Source organism: Rhagoletis pomonella, unplaced genomic scaffold (assembly GCF_013731165.1).
Source record: "Rhagoletis pomonella isolate Grant_MI unplaced genomic scaffold, Rhpom_1.0 Rhpom_scaffold_00002, whole genome shotgun sequence".
Taxonomy (NCBI): Eukaryota; Metazoa; Arthropoda; class Insecta; order Diptera; family Tephritidae; genus Rhagoletis; species Rhagoletis pomonella.
This window is the reverse complement of record NW_023458556.1, coordinates 56,901,796-56,922,779: the sequence shown is the minus strand read 5'-3', so window position 1 is coordinate 56,922,779 and position 20,984 is coordinate 56,901,796. Positions and strand designations below refer to the sequence as shown.

Sequence of the window (20,984 nt, the reverse complement as noted above, 5' to 3'; positions counted from 1 at the left end):
TAAAAATTCAAGAAAATGTTGCCTTCAAACTATATTACTAAAATAATAAACAAAGGAGTTATAGCACTTTTAATATCACAGGTCAACATGAGTTTCAGATGTAAGTATAATAACACAGTACAACAAAAATACAGAGTAACCTAAATTTAAGGATTATGTTGAGAGGATTTCGAAATTTTTATTTTATTTTTTTTTTAACCCTTCGAAATACAGCCGAAAAGGTTTTTTCGTTGAAAGTTGGGTATTTGACGGCCGATTTTTAAAATTAACATGCCATCACATTTCCTTTTAAGCTATGAAGTCGTTTACCCATGGTTAGGTCAGCTAACAAAATTCGCCCCCACAAATTCCTCCAACAGTTTTCTTAGTTGGAAATTTAATCTCACTGCTTTCGTACCAATTTAGGTACATTTTTGCTACGATTTTTCCCAAATTCATACTCTTTGTTTTCGTCGCATCAGCAACCCGGGGAGTGCAAAACTGACGCTGTCAATAGCGAGCTAACCTCTTGTAATTTAATCATGCCAATAAATTTTATAAATTGTGGAAGTCAAAGTAAATAAGTGAGTCAAACCTGTTGTTTCGTATTGATAATAATAATTTATAATTAATACCATAAATTGTGCTGGTGAAATAAAATTAAAAAGTGACTTAACAGTGTGTGCAATTTAAAAATGGCTTTCGTTAAGCGCGATATTGATATTAAAATGTTACCTACGAAACGTGGTGTTATTGAATATTTTTTGTTCCTTAAATATTACGGCTCTGCAAGTGTTCCAAAAAATCCCGGTGGCTTACAACAGCTTCCAGGTTACTTCGGGTATATGTTTCCAAAGAAAGCCCGTCAGCGGAGTTGCGAAACATGGTAGAGTTTGTTGTGAAAGTTTATGCACCATTCTGGTTTCTTGTAAAGAGCCAGCCACAAGCAATTCATGAAAGTAGACACGTTTTTAAGTATATTTGCTGGATACGCGAACTATCAAATGCTGTTCAAGCCATTATACGTTCAGCTATAGAAAATAATGCATATTATTTTCACCCAGAAAATATATTATTAGCCATGATAACCGACGCTGATCCAGAGATACGTAATGATGGGTACGAAAAAATCAAAACAGCACGTCAATATCCACCAGCAGGGCTTCGCGTGTTCAAGGTCCCAAAGCGTGGCGTAATAAACTTTGAAAGTAAGTCGTATGTCAGCATGATCGATTGGAGTCAGTTTAAGATTACGGAACCCCCTTGTGTGCAGTTCTACCCAGATAGTGAACTTACAATGTTTCAATTTTCGGAAAATGAAGTGATAAATATCCCAGGTAAATATCTTCAAACTAAAAACTTCACGGGTCTTATAGTACTTTTAAATCATTTTTTTTTAGAGTTCCTCTGTCATTCCCAGAATACCGAACGGTTTGTGCGTGTTGTTAGTGAGTCTGCAAGTGCTGTCACTGATGAAAAGCGCGTGGGCCACATTTTTGCAAAATTAGAAAGCCGAGACCAATATAAAAGCCTTGATTCGCGCCAAAATTTGCTTAAGTAGCAATAAATATTGTAAGTGAAATAACTTTTTTGTTGATTATTTTAGTAATATAGTTTGAAGGCAACATTTTCTTGAATTTTTAAGTACTTTCGTTTGGTAAGGAAAAAAAATATGCTTTAGGGGGGGGTAAAATTTTGTTTCTGCCCTTATCATGCGAACGCGACTTCAAAGCTTAAAAAGACATAAGAACGAAAAGTGAAGCTTCTCAAGACAAAAATAATGACATATCAATTTTAAAAATCGGCCGTCAAATAACCAAGTTACAACGAAAAAACCATTTCGGCTGTATTTCGGAGGGTTAAAAAAAAAAAAAATAAAATTTTTCCAGAACCCTCTCAACATAATCTTTAAATTTAGGGGCGGACATTAGCAACTTTTTTTTTTTGTATGGGGACAGACCCAGTCTAGTGTACACAATACTGCTTAGGAGATATACTCGTACATATGTAGATAGATAAGTGTGCGAGAAACGCTAAAGGCAGTAAGCGAATATTCTATGCTTGCTTGGAAGCGTAAGGGGCAAATATTAGCAGTGGAGATTTTTAGGCAAAATATCACATAAGGGCAGCGACATATGCAACCTATGTCGGAGATTGCATTGAATGGAAGGAATAAGTTTTACATCCTTTGAAGTGAAACAAAATACATACACTGCCGGAAAAAAGTATTGGCACACAGAACCTTTTCAATATATGCAAAAAATTTTTTTTTTTCGCTAATTTTTTACAAATATATGCTTCATATCTACTACAACAAAAAGCTCAGGTAAATTCAAAAAAATATTCATGAAAATGTTTATCCTTTTAATCAGATTCTTTAGAATTTTTGAGTATGCGGGTTTGTAGCCCAATAAATCTTATCATCTTAAATAGCAAGTTAGTACTAGCTAGACTTTACCGTTATTTTTTACAATTTTTCCACGCAGATTTTTCAATACAAAAACAAATTTGAAAATACTTTGTATGAAAAAAATACGAAACACTTTCAACAAAAAAAATCTCAAAAATCAATACGATTTTTTACTAGCTTCAAACTTGCATTTTTCTTACTAAAATTCATTTGGCTACAAAACTGCATACCCAGAAAACTTCTGCTTAAAAAGTTGAAAATTTATTGAATTTTCCCCAATTGCACAAAGTTTAGAAACTATATTCTTAGTTTTTTTGTAGAATTAACCGTATTTTTTTATAGAAAGTTAGCAGAAGAAAATTAGAATATAAATTGTTGCTTATATTGTGAAAAATTTTCTGTGCCAATAATTTTTTCCGACAGTGTACATAAACATGAAAGTTTGTTTTCGTGCCATATTAACTGTGTGGGCCGCTGCGGCTGAGTGGTTAAAGTTGCGTACAACCACCCGAGGTTCTATCCGTGGTCTGGAAAATATCTAAATTGAAAAAGTTTTTTTCTAACAGCGGTCGCTCATCGACAGGCAATTGCAAACCTCCGAGTGTATTACTGCCATGAAAAATCTTCTCATAAAGTCCATTTACCGTTTGGAGGTGGGAGGAGCTCCCAAAAAGGTAAGCGCCGCAAATGTGGGAACAAAAGGTCGCCTTCATTGTCAAAGTAAGGTAGACAATTAAGTAAGTTGCAGCTTTCTGACATAATTTTCAATGGAATATCTGTCAAAAAAAACGGCAATTAACTTTATCCCAAAGAGTTTATTTTAGGCTAAGAAAATTGTGAGGCATTCTGAAAGGATTTTCCGTCATCCCTTGTCAAATTTGGTTAGAAATATAGTAATTTATTTAATAATACTTTAATATGTAAATATGTATATGAAAAATTTCTACTAGACTATCATCTTCCTGATGATTTGTAATAAAAGATATTTTTGAAATGCTTACATACATATGTACAGGTATATTGAAATGTTTACGCTTTACTCGCAAATACCAACATCAGCCACACACTGCACTCTTTCTATTGCAACGAAGCGCCGCAACATCTTTCGGCACTAAACAACAAAATATTTATGTAACTATGTATGTACGTATTTATATTAAAAAATCTGTCGCGTTTGCATAAAATATGGATACAAAAGCTTTTTATTAAAACCGCCCGCAATATTTTTTGTGCTTCTCGCATAAAATAAGTTAACCGCGAAAGTTAGCGCAAGGAAAATAACACCGAACATTTTTACATAAAAGGTAGAAAATAGGAGAAACATCTAGAAAATAAATGTAGAAGTTTCAAACGCCGCAGGATGGTAAAATTTAAGCATAGCTAGTCGCCAGAATGGCCGTGGATGTCAGCCCAAAAATAAAGAAAAACACTAAAACAAAGCTAGGCGAAAATACTAAGTGTACAAGTAGATGAGCAGGCAGTAAAATGCTAGTACAGAAGAAATAAAAATATATGAGTTGCACACATACACATACATGTAGAATCTACATACACTACGCGACAAATGAAAGTGTACACCTTGTTCTAATATAATATTCACTACAATGTATTTTCATTAACAATTTTTTGCATTAAGTATTTATGAAAAAATAGTTCACTCTATAACATAAACTATAAACCATATAAATAAAATTCACAAAAATTTAAAATTTTTGTTCAGAGTTTCTAGGAAATTTCGTAGACAATTAAATTTTAGTCTAATGAAGTGCAAGTTTCAAACGGCTAAAAAATTTTGTCGGTTTTGGGGAATTCTTTTTTCTTGTGATGGATTTTAGTATTTTCTTCCTTATAAACATGAATTTCTTATGAAATAAAATGCGGCAGCCTAGCAACAAAATTTCAAAAAATCAACGCCAGTTTTTGTAAATCGCAATTTTTATATTAAAAAAACGCAAAATCAGTCTAAAAAATCAAAGGGATTTTTAATCCGGTGGAAATGGACTACAAAACTGCATACTTGAAATTTTTCTAGAAATTCTGAATAAAAATTTGAAAGTTTTGATGAAAATTTTTTTAATTTGTGTGAACTTTATATAAAGAGTGAAGCTTTGATTTGTATGGTTTATAGTATAGAATCATATATCTAATACTTCTATATTGGCAGTAAGCTAACTTCTCAATGTGTAAGCATTCCGAAATCAAAGCGAGACAGTCTAGTACCGTTTTTGTCAATGTATTGTGTACTTGATTGCCGTTTATGTATATGTGTTGTGTACATGTTTATTTATAAACGTATGTGTTCCTTTTCTTTCGTACGTGTTTATTGATATATCTGTACTGTAGTGTTTTCGGACGGTACTAGCTCTTACTGCCAATATAGGAGTATTACATATATGTATAGAATGAACTATATTTTCATTAAAAATTAATGCAAAAACAATTTTCGTGAAAACAATTGTAAATATTTTACCTACATATTAGAACATGGTGTACACTTTCATTTGTCGCCTAGTGTATATGTGGATATGTATGCGCACTTAACAACTTCATGCGCTGCTGCGAAGGTCGCTCTGTACCTTGGCGGTGGGGAAAAGTAACACTGCGGCCTCTGATGTTTGAAGCCGTAATACTTAAGCGAAATATTTATGTACATACGCACATACATATGTATGTATGTATGTGCGATTGCTTATTTATTAATAATCTACGTATAAGTAAAAGTCGTAACAACTTTATGTTTATTTACTTTGATTTAAATATTTTTATACACGAGCGCACTTGTGCACAAGGGTATATTAATTTTGTTCACATAACGGTTGTTTGTAACAGCCAAAACGAATCTAGATAGATATAGACAAATGTATACATAAATGCTCAGAATGAATAGAGAAATCGATTAAGCCATGTCTGTCTGTCCGTCCGTCCGTCCGTGTACACGATAACTCGAGCAAAAATTTAGATATCTCAACGAAATTTGGTATGTAGGTTTCCGTTAATCCAAGGTAGGTTGGTATTGAAAACAGGCGAAATCGGACTGTAATCACGCCCACTTTCCATATAACGGTAATTTCCAGAAAAACGAAAACTGCGATATTTTAGTAACTACTGAAGATAATTCACTCAAAATTGATATTTACAATAACTTTCAGACGAAAAATAAGAACATTATAAATTTTTGGAAATGGGCGCTTCCACGCCCACTTATGGTTACATGTGTATATCTTGGTAACCGCTGCACCAATTTCTTCCAAATTTGGCACATTTGTTGGCCTTGGTACAGCATACTAAATGGCCGAAAATTTAAAAAATCGGACAATAACCACGCCCACATCCCATATAACGGTAATTTAGAGAAATACAAAATCTTCGATAAATCAGTAAATATTAAAGCTAACTTATTCAAAATTGATGCTCGCAACAACTCTTTACCAAGAAATACGTTTATGGTAAAATTTTGGAAAATGGGCGGGGCACCGCCCACTTATGATCACATATATGTATCTCGGTAACCGTTCTACCAATTTGTACCAAACTCGGTATTTTTATTGTGCTTGCCACATAAAAGCAAAACGTTGAAAATTATTGAAATCGGCATAAAATTACGGCCGCTTTTAATATAACAATAAATTTCAGAAATGCTTGAAACTGCAATATTTCGAAATTTAAGGACGCTAATTTACTCAAAATTGATACACCCTGGGTTACCATGTAGCGGTAGCTTTCGGAAAGGTGAAAAAACATATATTTAATACTTGCGCCGGGTATTTAATGTTCGGCTCCACCCGAACTTAGACTTTCTGACTTGTTTTTTAGGACTTAGCGGCGTCTACAAAAGTTTAAAGGAATTCACAATGAACTTTATATACTTAAAATTATCATCTGCAAGACGTTGAATGTACATAGAGCATTTGGAACTCACGGATCATGCAGAACAATACTAGGACGAGGAGTATCTCATTTAAGTGTGATTTGCGTTACTTTTAGCTTTATGAAGTTATGATGCTTAAAATATAAATAGCTGGCAATCTGTATAAAATTCTGCTCATCTATCAGCGCCCCCAAAACATGATGTTGGTTGGTAGAAAAAAGAACAATATTTACTACTAAGATAATTTCAGCTTTCTAAAGATATTCAGTGGTTTTCAAAAGACAGGTTAAAAGTGTACAGATATTTCCATTCGGGCGTTCCAGTTTTTTTCCAGTGAATAAAAATGAACACATTACTTAAAGAATAAAACACTCTGATTGCGCTTTTCATTAAAATATGCTCACACTCGTCATATAAAAATGAGATTTTATTCCGTATATATATGTAAATTCAGATATTTAATTTAAATTCAAGTTATTTAAAGGACCTCGAAAATGAACAGCAGTTCATTTAATAATGCCCTTCACGCAACTGCGATGAGTAGGTGTAAATCCTTATCGCACATTTTCGCATTCGTTTGCCCGAATTTGTAAGTCATTATTTATGTAGATAGTTGAAGCAAAATTTTCGCTGAAAAACTAGGCAATAAATCAAATTTTTGCGCCATATCTTCTACCACTAGTATTTTTGCGTTGCGCAATTTATGTCAAATTAAAGGCAAATCTGATTGCTGGTCATTCCGTTCATTTGGACAATTATGCGACCAAAATTAGTTGGCTTATAATAAAATCATTTAAAACATATTGAACATTTTCGAATACAAACAAACCAGCAGGTTTTTCTTTTTAAATTCGAATTAATTTTGCTTAAAGTAATGGTTTCATTTTAGGTATTCACTCTCTTGCAGTCACATTTTTATTGACAAATTCAAGCTTTAATGCTCGTGTGCGAGAATTTTACGTTGAAAAAAGTTTTCCAACCGTTCTGTGCTCGCATGCGAGCTCGTGGGCGGACATCTAGCGAGACTCACGCTAAAAGCTCATGTGTTGGTCCGTTGGGATGTAAACATTCGCAAGCATTCACTTACGTTTACATTTATGTGTTTATTTTTCTACCAGTTTTGTCATTTTCAGCCACATTTTCGACAGTGTGTCAGCGCTTGTAGACCATCAACTAATATATCCCTAGGGTACGTTAAATGGGCAAACAATGGAAACTATTGCTACCGCCCAATAAACAAACCGTCAAACTGTTAAAAAAAATGTGGCTGTTAGGTTATGTATGATGGAGTATACCTATGTATGTACATTAGGGTGTTCCTTAAATATAGGAAGCAAATTTCTACATTAGATTTCCTAAGGCGTGTCGCCAAATTGTCAAATTTCAGATTATGGAAACGTCTTAACCGACTCCAATCGGGACCAACATTTTTATCACATATATCCTTAACTGTAGAGTAGTATCGACTTTGGGTATTAAATGATAAATATCTTTTAATTTTTTGAGTCCACAGAGACTCTGGCATTTGATACCTTTGCGACACGTCTTAACCGACTCCAATTTGGACCAAAATTTATATGGGATATCTGTGACCATCGTAGTATTGATTTTGGGTATTAGATGAAAAAAATAATAATAATTTTAATTTTGTGAGTCTATAGAAAAATCTGTAATTTACCCCCTGTGCAATACTGCTTAACTCTCTCCAATCGAGAAAAAAATTTATGTGTAATATCTCCGTCCATGGTATTACCGATTGAGTGGGTCAGACTGAAAAAAATCGTTCATTTCATTTTTTAAGGATCACCCTAATGTACATATCTCATTTGCTAATGTCAACATAGGTCATCGTTTTTCGCCCTTATTACACATTACTGCCGCCGGACGTTTGTATCTTTTAAAATAAAATAATATCATAATTTATTCAATGTGCTTTTTTTCTACATAACTAAAATATAAAACTACTTTTTTTTCTAGGAGTACAAAATAAAACGAAATAGCTTCGAGAAAAGGTACGAAAATGGTAGAGTGAATTTAAGAAAATTTGGAGTGAGAACAGGACGATTAGGTCAGTTCTAGTTTATGGTCCGCACAAAACAACTGAAACATAGTTTATGTATGTATGTAAGTACATAATTTAAGTTAACTTATTTCATGTAACTTTTCATTTACGCTTCAAGCTTTTTTGCAAACTTTTCATTTCGCATAAATTTAATTCTAATTTCTTTGTTGAAATTTTTTTTTGTGTTGCCGTCGAGTGTGTACAATTTTTTCTTTAAGTGTTTTAACTATTTAAGTTTTATTGCTGTTAGCTGCTGAGAGAGAGTGCCGAAGAGAAGGCTAAGTTGACCGCACTAAAGATGAATATGACCACAACATAGACCAAGTTGCAAAAATAAAAAAAACTTGCAGAGAGCTCTTAGTAACGTTTCTAGTACACATTCTTCTTCTTTTTACCTCTCGCTAAGACTGACCTGAGTTGAGACCAAAAACTTCACAAGTGGCATCTGCTTTGTGAAGTACCGCCAGTTTTGCACACCAAATGCCGAGAGATCCTTTACTACTTTTTCGTTAACTTTGTCCATGTAAATATAAAGCAGATACGATTTGTTATTTATTTTATTTTTATTTTTTGGTGCACGCGAACACACCCGTAGATATTACGTAAATAGAATGGTTAGTCGACATCCCCCAAGGCATTCATCTCACACACGAGTTACTGACGTTCTCGGAAATGCGCGAACGGGGACGCAACGAAAAATACTTGGACTTTCACCAAGGGAGCGAGCTTTAGTCAGCTGGTAAGAAAAGTATGTGTACAGTGGAGTAAAGTCCTTGAAAGCATTATTATTGCTGTTCCTGTGATAGGAGTAACTCAAGCGGGAGCTGAAGCTAAATCGATAGGTATGATAGGTTAAGGAGGTTGTGTCTTGCGAACGCTAACTACCAAGTGATGGCGAGAAAGGCAAAGTGACGATAAAGAAGTTTCGTATGCGGCAGATTCTAATCATGTGGGGCTCCTTCGGTATTGTCAGAAGGTGCTTGAGCCGCAATCTGGCAAATGCTGGCCATATAAAAGGAAGTGTTGATATGATTCCACCTCATCGTCCACCATCGGCCAGAATGACCTCGCAATAGCGCAACTGCTGGTTTTCCCATAGCGTTCGCTGAGTTGACCCGAGGCCGAACGAAAGCGAGTTAAGGCATTCCCCACCAAGCTTCGAGCGTAACGTAAATGAGGCCAAGACTCTGATCGACGCCTGGCTATCCGAATAGATGTTAACCTTTCTTGCTTCCTTAATAGCAGCAACGAAAGGGGAACGGTGTTTAGAAATGTTTGTGAAGTGGAGCAAAATCCTTGAAAGGGGTCATGCAAGCGAGCGTTGAAGTTTTACTGTAGCTGTGAAGGGAGTATGTTTGAAGTTTATACATAAATATACATACTTGTGTATGTACCCTTTGTATCTACTTAGGTTCAATTTCAGCTGCGAATTTTTTTTTTTGTCCCAGCGTGAAAAACCCTTTAATTTGCTTTATAACAATAGAAAGTCTCTTGATTATTTACTGCGATTTATGTACGCAATCGTTTAACGACATGATTTATTGTTGAACAAAATAGCCATTACAACGGATTTTCGTTAAAAAAAATTTCATTTCAATAATACAATAACTCAAAATTATGTCAGGCAAAGGAGTTACATTAACAAAAGTTATAAACCAAAATATTGTTCATAATCAATTTGCGTCGCCTCAAAAAAATCGAAAGCTATTTTCCAATATGTAACCGTTGAGTTGAGGAAAGTGAAGTGTGACCAATTTATTAAGCAAACACCAGATTGTAGCAAAGAGCAGCTCATCCATTATCCGGCGTGACAATATGTAATCAATGGGTGAAGTATACATATATGAAACATAGCTAAATACATATGTATGTACATATGTAGATATTTTTATGTGCATACATGTTTTTGTATATGAGTATGAGTGAGTGGGCACCTTCTGCACCACTTGAAGCCATCATTCATCGATTTTTTTTCGCGCTCAAGGACGAAGAAAAATTTGCAGTGTTTGAGAAAAACTTAAAACACAAAAAAGTGTGCACGCCAAAATTGACAAAAAAAAAAGCATGAGTACAAAGCGAGCCAATAAAGTTCGCTTTAGAAAATTTTAATTTCTAGTTTCTAACTGCGCGTGCGATATATTTATCATCATCAATCATGTCCTCTGCGCCAAATGGTGTGAAATTGTTTGGAGTGGTCACTTTGCAGCAGCGAATGAAATGCTTGTGAAAGCGAAGGGGAAGAAAAATTCAATTGCAGCCGAGATGAGATTGCATCAAAATGAAAAAATGAACAAAAGAATGGTAACTAAAGTTGAGAGATTGTGTTCAAGCTTCTAGGGGGAACATGCCTTAGTATTTGAAGCCGAGGTATTTGCCATCTCCAGAGCCATGGACTTCGTGGTGGAAAATAGGTGAAGAGGCAGGACTTTGTGACATCCAAGCTATACTGCTCGGTCCGCAACCAGTTATAGCACTCCCAGCTTCGGCCACCGAATTCGCTATTAAAGGCTGGATGAATATTTCGATCAGCAATGACTCATCTCACCCACAAACGTAGAAGGACTAGCTAGGTATTTTTCTTCATTGAACAGAGGACGTTTTGGGCAACTTGCGCGACTGTTGATTGAAAACTTTACTTGGCACTAACACCTGAATGTTATGTCCTTCCTGCCTTGAAGTGGAAGAGACGTTGAACACTGGGAGATCCCTATACATTTTTCGAAAAAAAAATTTTAAGAAGAAATAGGCGTAGGGCCACAATTTTTCATATGTAACTTGAATGAACATTAATCAAGAAAAACACGACTTATGGGCATAATCAGCTTTATTAACCGACTTCCAAAAAAGGAGGAGGTTATCAGTTCGTCGGAATCTTTTTTTTTTTTTTTTTTTTATGTATGTTACCGCATAACTTTGGACCACGTCAACCGATTTCGATAATTCTGCATCGGAAAGGTAGTGTCTCAGAGGTGGTCCCATACTAATCTGGTTAAGATCCCATCAGTGGATCATGAGATATATATATATATTTTTTTTTTTATATGAGAGTTGAAGTCGGTTTTTTTTTTTGCTAAAAATTACTAGTTTTAAAGCATATCCCCCATATAAACCTAACCCCAAAATACCATAAAATGCGCACCAATAAATATTTGACTTCGAAATTTTGTTCATACATATGTATTAATAATATTATAATAATAATGGCTTTCTAAATAATATGACAGATACCTCCTATGATAAATATAAAATTTTCTGTCTTTCTTTCTGTGTAAACAAGTATTTATAGCCCAATTTTTTTTACTGACAAATTTAAACTTTTTCATATATTAAAAAAAAAAATGGGCTGTTATTTTTACAATTTTTATTCGCTATTTAGCACCTGAATATCTGCTCCGATTTGCTCATAGATCGAGAATATCTAAAACAAATTCAAAGGGAACACGAAAACTCTGAAATGGACGGCATATATTAGTCGGCTTTATACACGCGTTGTTTTGTGTTAGTTCCGCCAAAAAAAACCTTTTTCATTGGCGTGAAGAGATCCATAATAAAAATTAAATCGAAATCTTTTCTTTTCAGGTGACTCTGCATTGTCCTCTATTCCACGAAAAATGCCGCAATCCTTAATACCTTTTTCTGGCTTTTACCCCCCTCTCTTTTCCTTTTTGTCTTTCGCTCTCATGCCATTTCCTATTTCAACCCCACGCAGGCTAGAGTACTTTTCACTTAATACCTCATTAAAATAATTTATTATAATTTACTTTAAAAATAGCGAAAAAACAAAAATCCTGTTTACTTGATGCTGTTGTTGTGGTTGTAGTGGTGCTGTTGCAATGTCCGCGAAATCATGTAATACAGCACAGCACCGCACCGCTTCACAGGTGATAAATGAGCTTTTCCAGCAAAGTCCATTTTTGCGCCCGCCCACACTGCCACAGTGGCTGCATGCAGCTCTGCTCTACCTTTGTTTTACTTTCTTGATTAGCATGTTTTTCTTTCGATTCTCCTTTATAAGTGATTAAGGTTAATGTTAATGTATACGTATTACCAAGTAATTATTGAGTATTTACTGAGTGTTTTGCTATGAGTGTAGGTAGACCTTTTTTAATGTGTGTAAATGTGCACGGCTCATTCTACTTTTTGTAGACGAAAGATATGCTCATTATTTTTCCATTCATTCTTAGAATTATGGAGACTAATAATAAACCCAGATATATTCATGAAAGTATAGTCTATATATATAAGCGTATAATTTTAGTACTTAGTTAAGTATATTAGTTAAAAAAAAAATATTGGACTGTATTCATATTAATTTATGCGTCAGTGGGACTTAAGGACAATTACTCAAAATTAAGGACTTTGAACGATGACATTTATTTCTTTTTTATCAGTGAACTCATTTTTGGCGCAAGACCATTGACAGGATTTACTATCTCCTGCTGGATTATGGCGGCAGCAAGTCTGGTCTAGTGAAAAATAATTTAATCATAAATTTATTTTTCCTCACTCGAGCAAAATCTTAACATCGACTATTTCTGAAGGACTTCCTTCCGAGCTCTGGTTGGTCGGGAAGCCGAAAAACTATCTCTAGCTTCCTCACTGCAGGCGATAAAGCTACTCTTCCGACTCCCTATTAGTGTCTGAACCAATTTACATGTATACAAGTTTATGGAATTAGGCACACGTCGAGGACGTGTTGGTATTTCAACTTTGTATTTCTTAGTGAAAGTGGGTGAGTACATTAAAATATCGGTACTTATAAGCTCCTAGTAGGATAGCTAAATGACGGCACCAAACTACAAAAAACATTTCAAAAACCGGCATACCGCCTTTTAATTAACTCCAAAGATCAGGATCAATGAGAAATTGTTCAACTGCGTCTCTGAAATCGCTTATCGGATTGATTTCTCTCGATGGTCTTGTTATTTTTGGTGAAAAGTTCTGCGGTTAGAAGCATGCGGAACTTCCAACTTCATTGCAGGTGAAAATCTCAAAGGGAAATCTTGACGGAAGAGTTCCTCAACTTTACAAAACAGGTGCGGCTATTTTTGGGCCCATTAGTAAAATTTTAATGCCACAAGATATTGGCAAGCTCGACCTTGTATTTTGTAACCAGTCGTTTCTCTTCTGCGCCAACTTTCGCCAATTCCAAATGCCAAGTATTTACTTGTCTATCTGCTTTCTCTTTCGCAGTGGGAGCCTCCCTCTTCCTCTGTTACCACTATCGCGACCCGCATTGTGCACTTTCAGAGTTGGAGCGTTTCTGTACATTCGTACGACAGAGTCAAGCCAGCGGAGACGCTGTATTTTAGCACACAGCTCATCATTCCATAATCTACGGTTTCATTGTTTTCTTTTTTTTTTGTTAATTTTTTGTTTTGTGCTCGCCTTCTCATAATTAGCTCGCATGCGATCGAACGTTCGGTGGCTACCCTGAAATGCTCGGTTTAAACACCGAAAGCCTCTGGAGAATGCTGATCAAAAACTTTACCAACATCTACAAATGTCCTCAAAAACAGTTTAAGGTGCGATAGACTTCTTGGGCCGACAAAGGCTAATATACCTTAATCCATATTTAGTCAGAGTTAAATAAAAAATCTTACTTTTGCCGTAGCCCACCCACCTGGCATGCGAATTTCAAAGTAAAGTAATTTTTCTATAACCAAAATATGCTTAGACCTATTCCTAAATATTTGTATATCTAATATTCCATAAAATTTACCATGAAATTTTCATAAATAATAGTCATCTGAAATACCAAATGGGAGGCAGTAAAACTCTACTAAAAGCAAGAAAACTCTGCAGACTAAGAATGTCACTTTGAATTCTTATTTGAAATCAATATGATCTGTTGACTTTTATAACAAATACACAAACAAGACACTGCCAGCAAAGCACTGAGGAGCATAAAAGCTGTTAAGCGCACAAACATTCTCAATCGAAGGTGTCAAAAATTATGCTGGCATGCGATTGCAAAATAAATTTGTTTAAGGATTTTTTTTTTGTTTTTCTGTATGTGTGTAGTGAGATGCAGCTAAAGTACATATTTGCAAATATTTGTGTAAATCAAAAACACACCCACACACGAGTACAGTGTGACAACAACGAAAAACAAACAAACGCATAGTCATGGCCAAAGCGACAGCCAACAAATGGCAAAAGCAAAGCTTACTGGCAGCTCGTAAATAAATGATAGAGCAAAAGTCGGAGCGAATGAAAATAATCACAAAATGGGAGTAATTTAAAAAAGTGAAATGGTATGGAGTGTGCAAATGTCCTAGCAACAGCAGAGAGTGGCGGGAAGATGGGCAAAGTAGAATGACATGAAGAAAGTGAGTGGTGTGCTGTATTTGGCGCAGTAGGGCGGTTCAAGGGCGTTTTTGCGACACACATACAAATACTTACTTATGTATATATGTATGTATGTATGTATGTATGTGTGTAGTATATTTGTGATATAAATGAGATTTCGAAGATGATTGGAGTAAAATACCCGAAAAAGCGATTTGCATATAAATGATAAAGGAAGCGGAAATAAAACAGCGAGTCCTAGTTGAATCGGATGTCGACTGAGGAAGGATGTAGATTTCGCATAAATAGCGAAAATTAGACAGAGATGAGTAAAATAAATGTAATGCAATCGGAAGGCAGACAACTACTTGTCAAGCACAATGCTATGGATGGGAATACATATGTACATACATACACATGCATGTACATAAGTGGGTATGGTTATACATTAGGGTTGACCAAAAAAAAATACTGCCAGGGAAAATGTTTAATGTTAATGTTAGGCTATCAAACCCTATGATTTTTCTAAATGGAAAAAAGAATACCCGTATTGTTTTGTTAAAAAAAAATTTATGTTTAGAACTGCCTCAAAGCCCATGCAGTGTTCTATGTATTTTATATGGGGAAACCACCTTTTCGTAGAAATGGTATAGAATTATTAAAAATCAATATTTTCGATCGTAAAACGACGTTTCTCTTTAGGAGACCTCCAGTAATAATTCCCAATAGTTCATTTAACAATTTTTTAATATTAACTATTTTTTATATGTCCGCAGAAACCGCAAAAAGGCAATGGGTTTTCTTTTTTCAATTTAGAAAAATTCTTGGGGGTGAGAGCTTAACATTTTACACTTTTTTTGGACCGCCCTATTATACATACATGCTTAGGTATGTAAAATAAGGACTACAAAGAGCGCTAAAATGAAAGTTATTAACGGCTGCTTCATGTGTCGGTTTATATGTACGTACATACATATGTACGTAGGGTGATCCTTAAAATTTCAACATCTCAATTTATATGGGTCACCTCCACGTTCACGTCACGACATCCACGCAAATTTCAAAATTTTAAACAAATTTTTAGGAGTCACTACTAGGGTGTGAAAAAATATAAGTTTCTTTCAAAAATCGCGAAAATTCGACAAAGCTTTGACTTGAAATCTGATAAATTTAAAATTTTTACAAATCTATTCACATAAATTGTAAATACGCTGAGTTATAACTGGCCAAACCCGTATACTGTCGAATTTTCGCGATTTAAAAATTAATTAAAGTTTTTCCAACCCTAGTAGCGACCAACGTTATTTTTTTTTAATTTTTCTTGGATACTTTTTTTTATTTTACACATATAATTGATATATTTAAGGACCACCCTAATATGTAGGTACACAAAATTTTTTTATAAAATATGTCAAGAATATCTTTGATTTAACCCTGCTTCTGCGGTTTAACATATTAATATTAACCCATTGCAACTTCTTAAGTTTTTGAACTCTACCTGCTGGGTTTGAGATAAATAACCGACTTATGATGCTTTCTTTTTAGGCATGAAAAAGTGCTAACTGGAGTTGTAAAACTCTGTACTTCAACCAACCATTTATACAAGACCAAGACACATATATCGTGATCTGTACAATGTATATACTTCTGCTCAGCTACTTGCATTTGCTACAGCGATGTGCATTTCGCAGGCTTCTCACCACTAACTAACTAAGCACATCTCGAACCACCCACATGCAGATTGGTACCAAACGGCCATAGAACTGGAAAGTCACAACTAGTAGCCAGAGGCCTGTTTGTTGAGGATAGAACAAAAGCAGCCCGATGAGATTCTCCCAGCTCATCTTCCCAATTCTTCCAATTAAAAATATGTCTTCATCGCAGTGCTCCGGTTCATGTACTGTGATTTACTTGTTGTTGTGGCTGTTAATTTCGGACATTAATAATGTTATTATATAATGACTTCCAGCTAATAAACTACGAGACATAGATACATACTTACACACACAACGGAGTAATAATTCTTCGGCATAACAAATTCAATTAGTGCAAAATTTGAGCAATGGCAGACAAGTAACAACGGAAATTCCAATAACGATAAATCAGTATATAAAACACCAATACTGTTTTTTCAGTTTCACGAAATAACCTGTATGAAAATAAATACAGAAAGCACCCAGAAACTTTATTATTAAATTCTTAAGTGAAAACGTGGTATTGGTTCGAAATGGATGCAGCAGTGGAGTACTTACTGTACGACTGGTTTAAAATTTTTGTGAAGCGGAGCAAAGAAGGAAGTTACAAAAAAGGTTGGCAACGAGACTTTTAGTCCTAGGGACTTGAAGCAAAGTCACTTATCGATAAATTCGAATTTCCATAAGCTCAACTCGAATTCATGCAAGAAGTTTCCTTCCAAAGAGGAAGGTCTATTACACCATGCGACAAAAACAAAAACATTCCAAAACACACGAAGGAATTGATATACTCACAAAACTATGGGCCAAAGATTCCCAACAAGCATTTCAGTAAATGTTTTTAAAAATAACTTAAAGTAAGTTTGCTATAATAAGCGTCAAATAAGCATTTTTAATATTAAGCTTATTAAAAGTTTTTTTCAAATAAACCTTTAATAAGTTTTGTGGGCGCATGTTTACAAATAACTTAAACTTATAAATGAAATGCAAATGTCAACGACATGAAGTAGTAAATATAACATTTTTTCAATCGTAATTGACGTGTTTACGTTTTTTAAAATATATTATTTAAAGAAAAAATTAATTAAAACCGATGCGGTAAAAAAAATCCAATCCAGGACCCGCTGCGCTAATCGGTGGAGCATTCGAGTCTTCAAATGATGAGTTCTCCTTATCCTTTCTTAGTTTAACATTCAATTAAAAATGTATTAAATTTTTTTCAGAAAAGTTCATCAATGAGAATGGCGGCGATGAAGCGGAATATATAGCTGCATCGATGTCGTTTTTCCAAGTTGCCAATAACCGCATGTAATTGAAAGCACGCAACAAGATGTAATAATTAACTTTTTTATGCTTAAATTTTGTGTGCTATCGTGAATTTGTATGCGAAAATGTCTATTCCCTATTTATATTTTCGCGAAATTCGCGCCGAAAATTCGCATTTCGTTTAGGTTCTAGATGTTAAGCAATCTATGTATTAGTTTTTAATGAAATATCTTTAAATAAAGGGTTATAAAAATGTTTATAAAAAAGAAAATTTTTAGTAAGTTTATATTCATACGCTTATAAACAACTTTTTTTGAACCTTTATTATAAGTTTACACTTTTACGCTTACAAAAAGCTTTCTTTTGAACATTTATTACAAGTTTATATTTCTACGCTTATAACCAAAGCGTTTTATAAACAAAAAATCAACGTTTTGTAAGGTTAATGTTTATAATTGAAAACTTAAAAAAAAAACTTTCTTTAAGCTTATTTTGCTCAGGATTTTTTTCAAAGGACTTTGAAATTTTAAAAATATGTTTAATTCAAAAAATTATTTTAAAAAATCAGTGCAATGTAGAATGACAATATGGGTACCAAATGAGAGAGAAAATTCTGTAGAATTTTAAAACAACAAAGGTTTTCGGTTTGCAAGAACGAATAGGTATTGAAAATGCTCTTTTAATAAATTTTATCTTTTTAAGTTAATAAAGTTTGCAGGACGAAATTCGATGATCAGGTCATGCGTATATTAGTCCTCAAAGAATAATAGAAAAAAAAAAAAATATTGCAAATTTTCAAGGATATTTAAGGACAAAATTTGTAAAGGACATTTTCCATACCCCTTTCTTTGTCCTTATGCACCAAAAAACTTATTCTTGTAAAATTCTATAATATTTTTTCTTTTATATGATACCCTTATTGTTAACCTACACTGCACTGAATTTTTAAAACATAACATGTACAAAATGCTTACAATTTGATATTGAAAACCTTCGGCTTTCACGTTGCATATTTTCCGGCCCATGTATTATTCAATTAGAGAAATTTATCGTAGCAATTTCTAGAATCCTATTGCTGGTAGCGGCTAGTAAAATCCCTTTTTTTAATTTTAAAATATTCGTGATTTTTGACGTAGAACAAAGTGAACGGGTGCCCTATATAAAATTACCATGTTGATATTTTTAAACACGACTAGAAAATCAAAATTAAACATATTTCGACGTGGCATTGCGTTACGTTAAGATTCGGCAGTTTAATTATAAGCAACATCCATTTAAGAAAATTTTTAAGTAGGAGATTGTAAGTTACGTTAAATTGCCATAATCAAACCATTATTCCGAACTCTTTCCATGTGCACACTTTCACTCAAAGTCCTTATACATAAATTTGGCTTTCGCTCCACCATACCATCCGCCCGTCCAATCTACAATAACCAACACCTGGAGCAGTTTTCTTCATTGCCTATATTTAGGCGCCTATGGCATCCGGTTGCTTAGCATCTATGTACATATGTGTGCGTGTATATGTATATGCATACAACATCTTCCCTGTCTGAACGGCGTCGCCTTTGATGTGACAGCTGAGTGACTTAATTAATGTTTATTGTGTTGTTGACTTTGTTTGCCATTAGTATTTGTTATACGCCAAAGTTCTTGTTGTTGTTCTTTTTCATTTAGGTTAATTTTATCAGACAAAGTTGTTGTTTTATACACTCATTGCTTTTGTCAGCGGTTAGTTCTCACGTTTTGTGTTATTTTTTGAAGACATAAATATTAGATAGACTTGGCTGCGGGCACTGTCTCAACGTCGATTGTCTTCGGTTACACAGTAGATTAGTTTAATTTTTCAATTTAAATTTCGTAAGGAGGGAGGTACATAAATAGGCAAAAACTGAGTTATTGAATACAACTTTTTTTTGTCTACTCCAGTGTTGTGATGAATATATAGTTTTATTCTGTCCAAGAGTACATATTTGCCGATGTACATAGATTGAAAAATTAAGGAGCTACATATATGTATACTTAGTTGTGACAGAGCGAGAGAGTTAGGATGATATTCGAAACCCTTAAACTATGGGCTATGAGGACTATTTTTTATTGATTCTATAGCTTATGCCCTTTTAATATTTGCAGTAGAATCCAGATATTTCTTTGATTTTAAATTTGATAAGAAATATTACCAACGACTTTTCTGAGCAGGCGCTCAGATTACGAACGGCCCCTTTAAAGTTTGCTCATGACAGTGGGGAGTCTGCTGAATTTGGATCTGCAATGGATATCTTTGAAATCTGCAGTTGGACAACACCCTAAACATCATCGCTTACCCATACCCGGCCTCTGCTAACATCACGGTACTGGGGCTTTTAGTAAACCTTATATCTGACTGGGTCATAAACCTGCTGAAATGCGGAAGCGTAGTAGTGGAGCTAGGAGGCGAAGGCGGAGGCGGAGGCTACTGATAACCGCCACTCGCGGCTGAACTTAAGTGGGGGTCCCTTTCCCCCTACAATGGACGCAGATTGTTGCAATTTATATGGCTATACAGATTACCTTATTATCTACGTTGTAGGCTGGCATTAGGAGACCATATGCTACCTGGATTTAACTATCGAATTGTGGGCTGATCAGGTCTTCTCAATAAACCCAACGCAGATCTCAACGTGTATTTGTGTAACTAACACATGTCCTGCGCACAGTCGCTTAAAGTGTTCACAGGTAAGAGGCTCTTTGAAGTGCCCTAAGGCTGTCGCACCGAAGCAGCATGAAAATTTTATACATGATTTTCTTAGAAAAAGTCAAAAGAATATTTTTTTTTTTTCTTTTTCAACGTTTACTTATCGCTGCTATTGCGCCCACTTGTTGTACTACGTACAATACCAGTCAATGCTGCCATAAATTGGACGAGATGAATGATAACTATACAGGAAATGAAAAATAATTCTTAAAAAATATGAGTATGCACATTGCAACAGCAGCTGTTTAAGTTATGAATCTCTCTGCATGCAAACGAACGACAAGAACTCGAGCCACCGCGCCTGTAAGTATGCAACAAAATATGCAATAACTTTGAAGAAGTAAAATTTCTGTAGAGTGAAATGAAAAGAAAAGGAAATATTACATTCTAATGAGATGGAGGAAATTTATGAATATCATTTTGAATCAAAATTATTTGCACGTATTATTTGAGTGAATGTATAGACATGCAGTTAGTGGAAAGGATAAATAACCGGCTACTAAAGCATTTGCATTTGTTCATAGAACTTCCTTTTCACTAAAGTGAAGTGAAAATTTAATTTTAATTCACTCAAGAGTGAAAAGCCTTGATTTCTTATTTAGAATACACAATATTCAAACAAAAAGTGCAGTTGCATACCTTGCGAGGATAAGACTGCTAACCGGCATATGGTCATAAGA

General features: G+C 34.5%; 1 protein-coding gene across 1 annotated transcript; it reads left to right on the top strand.

The window, feature by feature from the left end:
- The first annotated feature begins 793 nt into the window (after positions 1–793).
- Positions 794–1,628, top strand: LOC118733861. The gene is made up of 2 exons (XM_036463471.1): positions 794–1,316; positions 1,380–1,628. The coding sequence occupies exons 1-2, from the start codon at positions 863–865 to the stop codon at positions 1,538–1,540; spliced, it is 615 nt and encodes a 204-aa protein (XP_036319364.1). The 5' UTR covers positions 794–862; the 3' UTR covers positions 1,541–1,628.
- Positions 1,629–20,984: the final 19,356 nt, after the last annotated feature.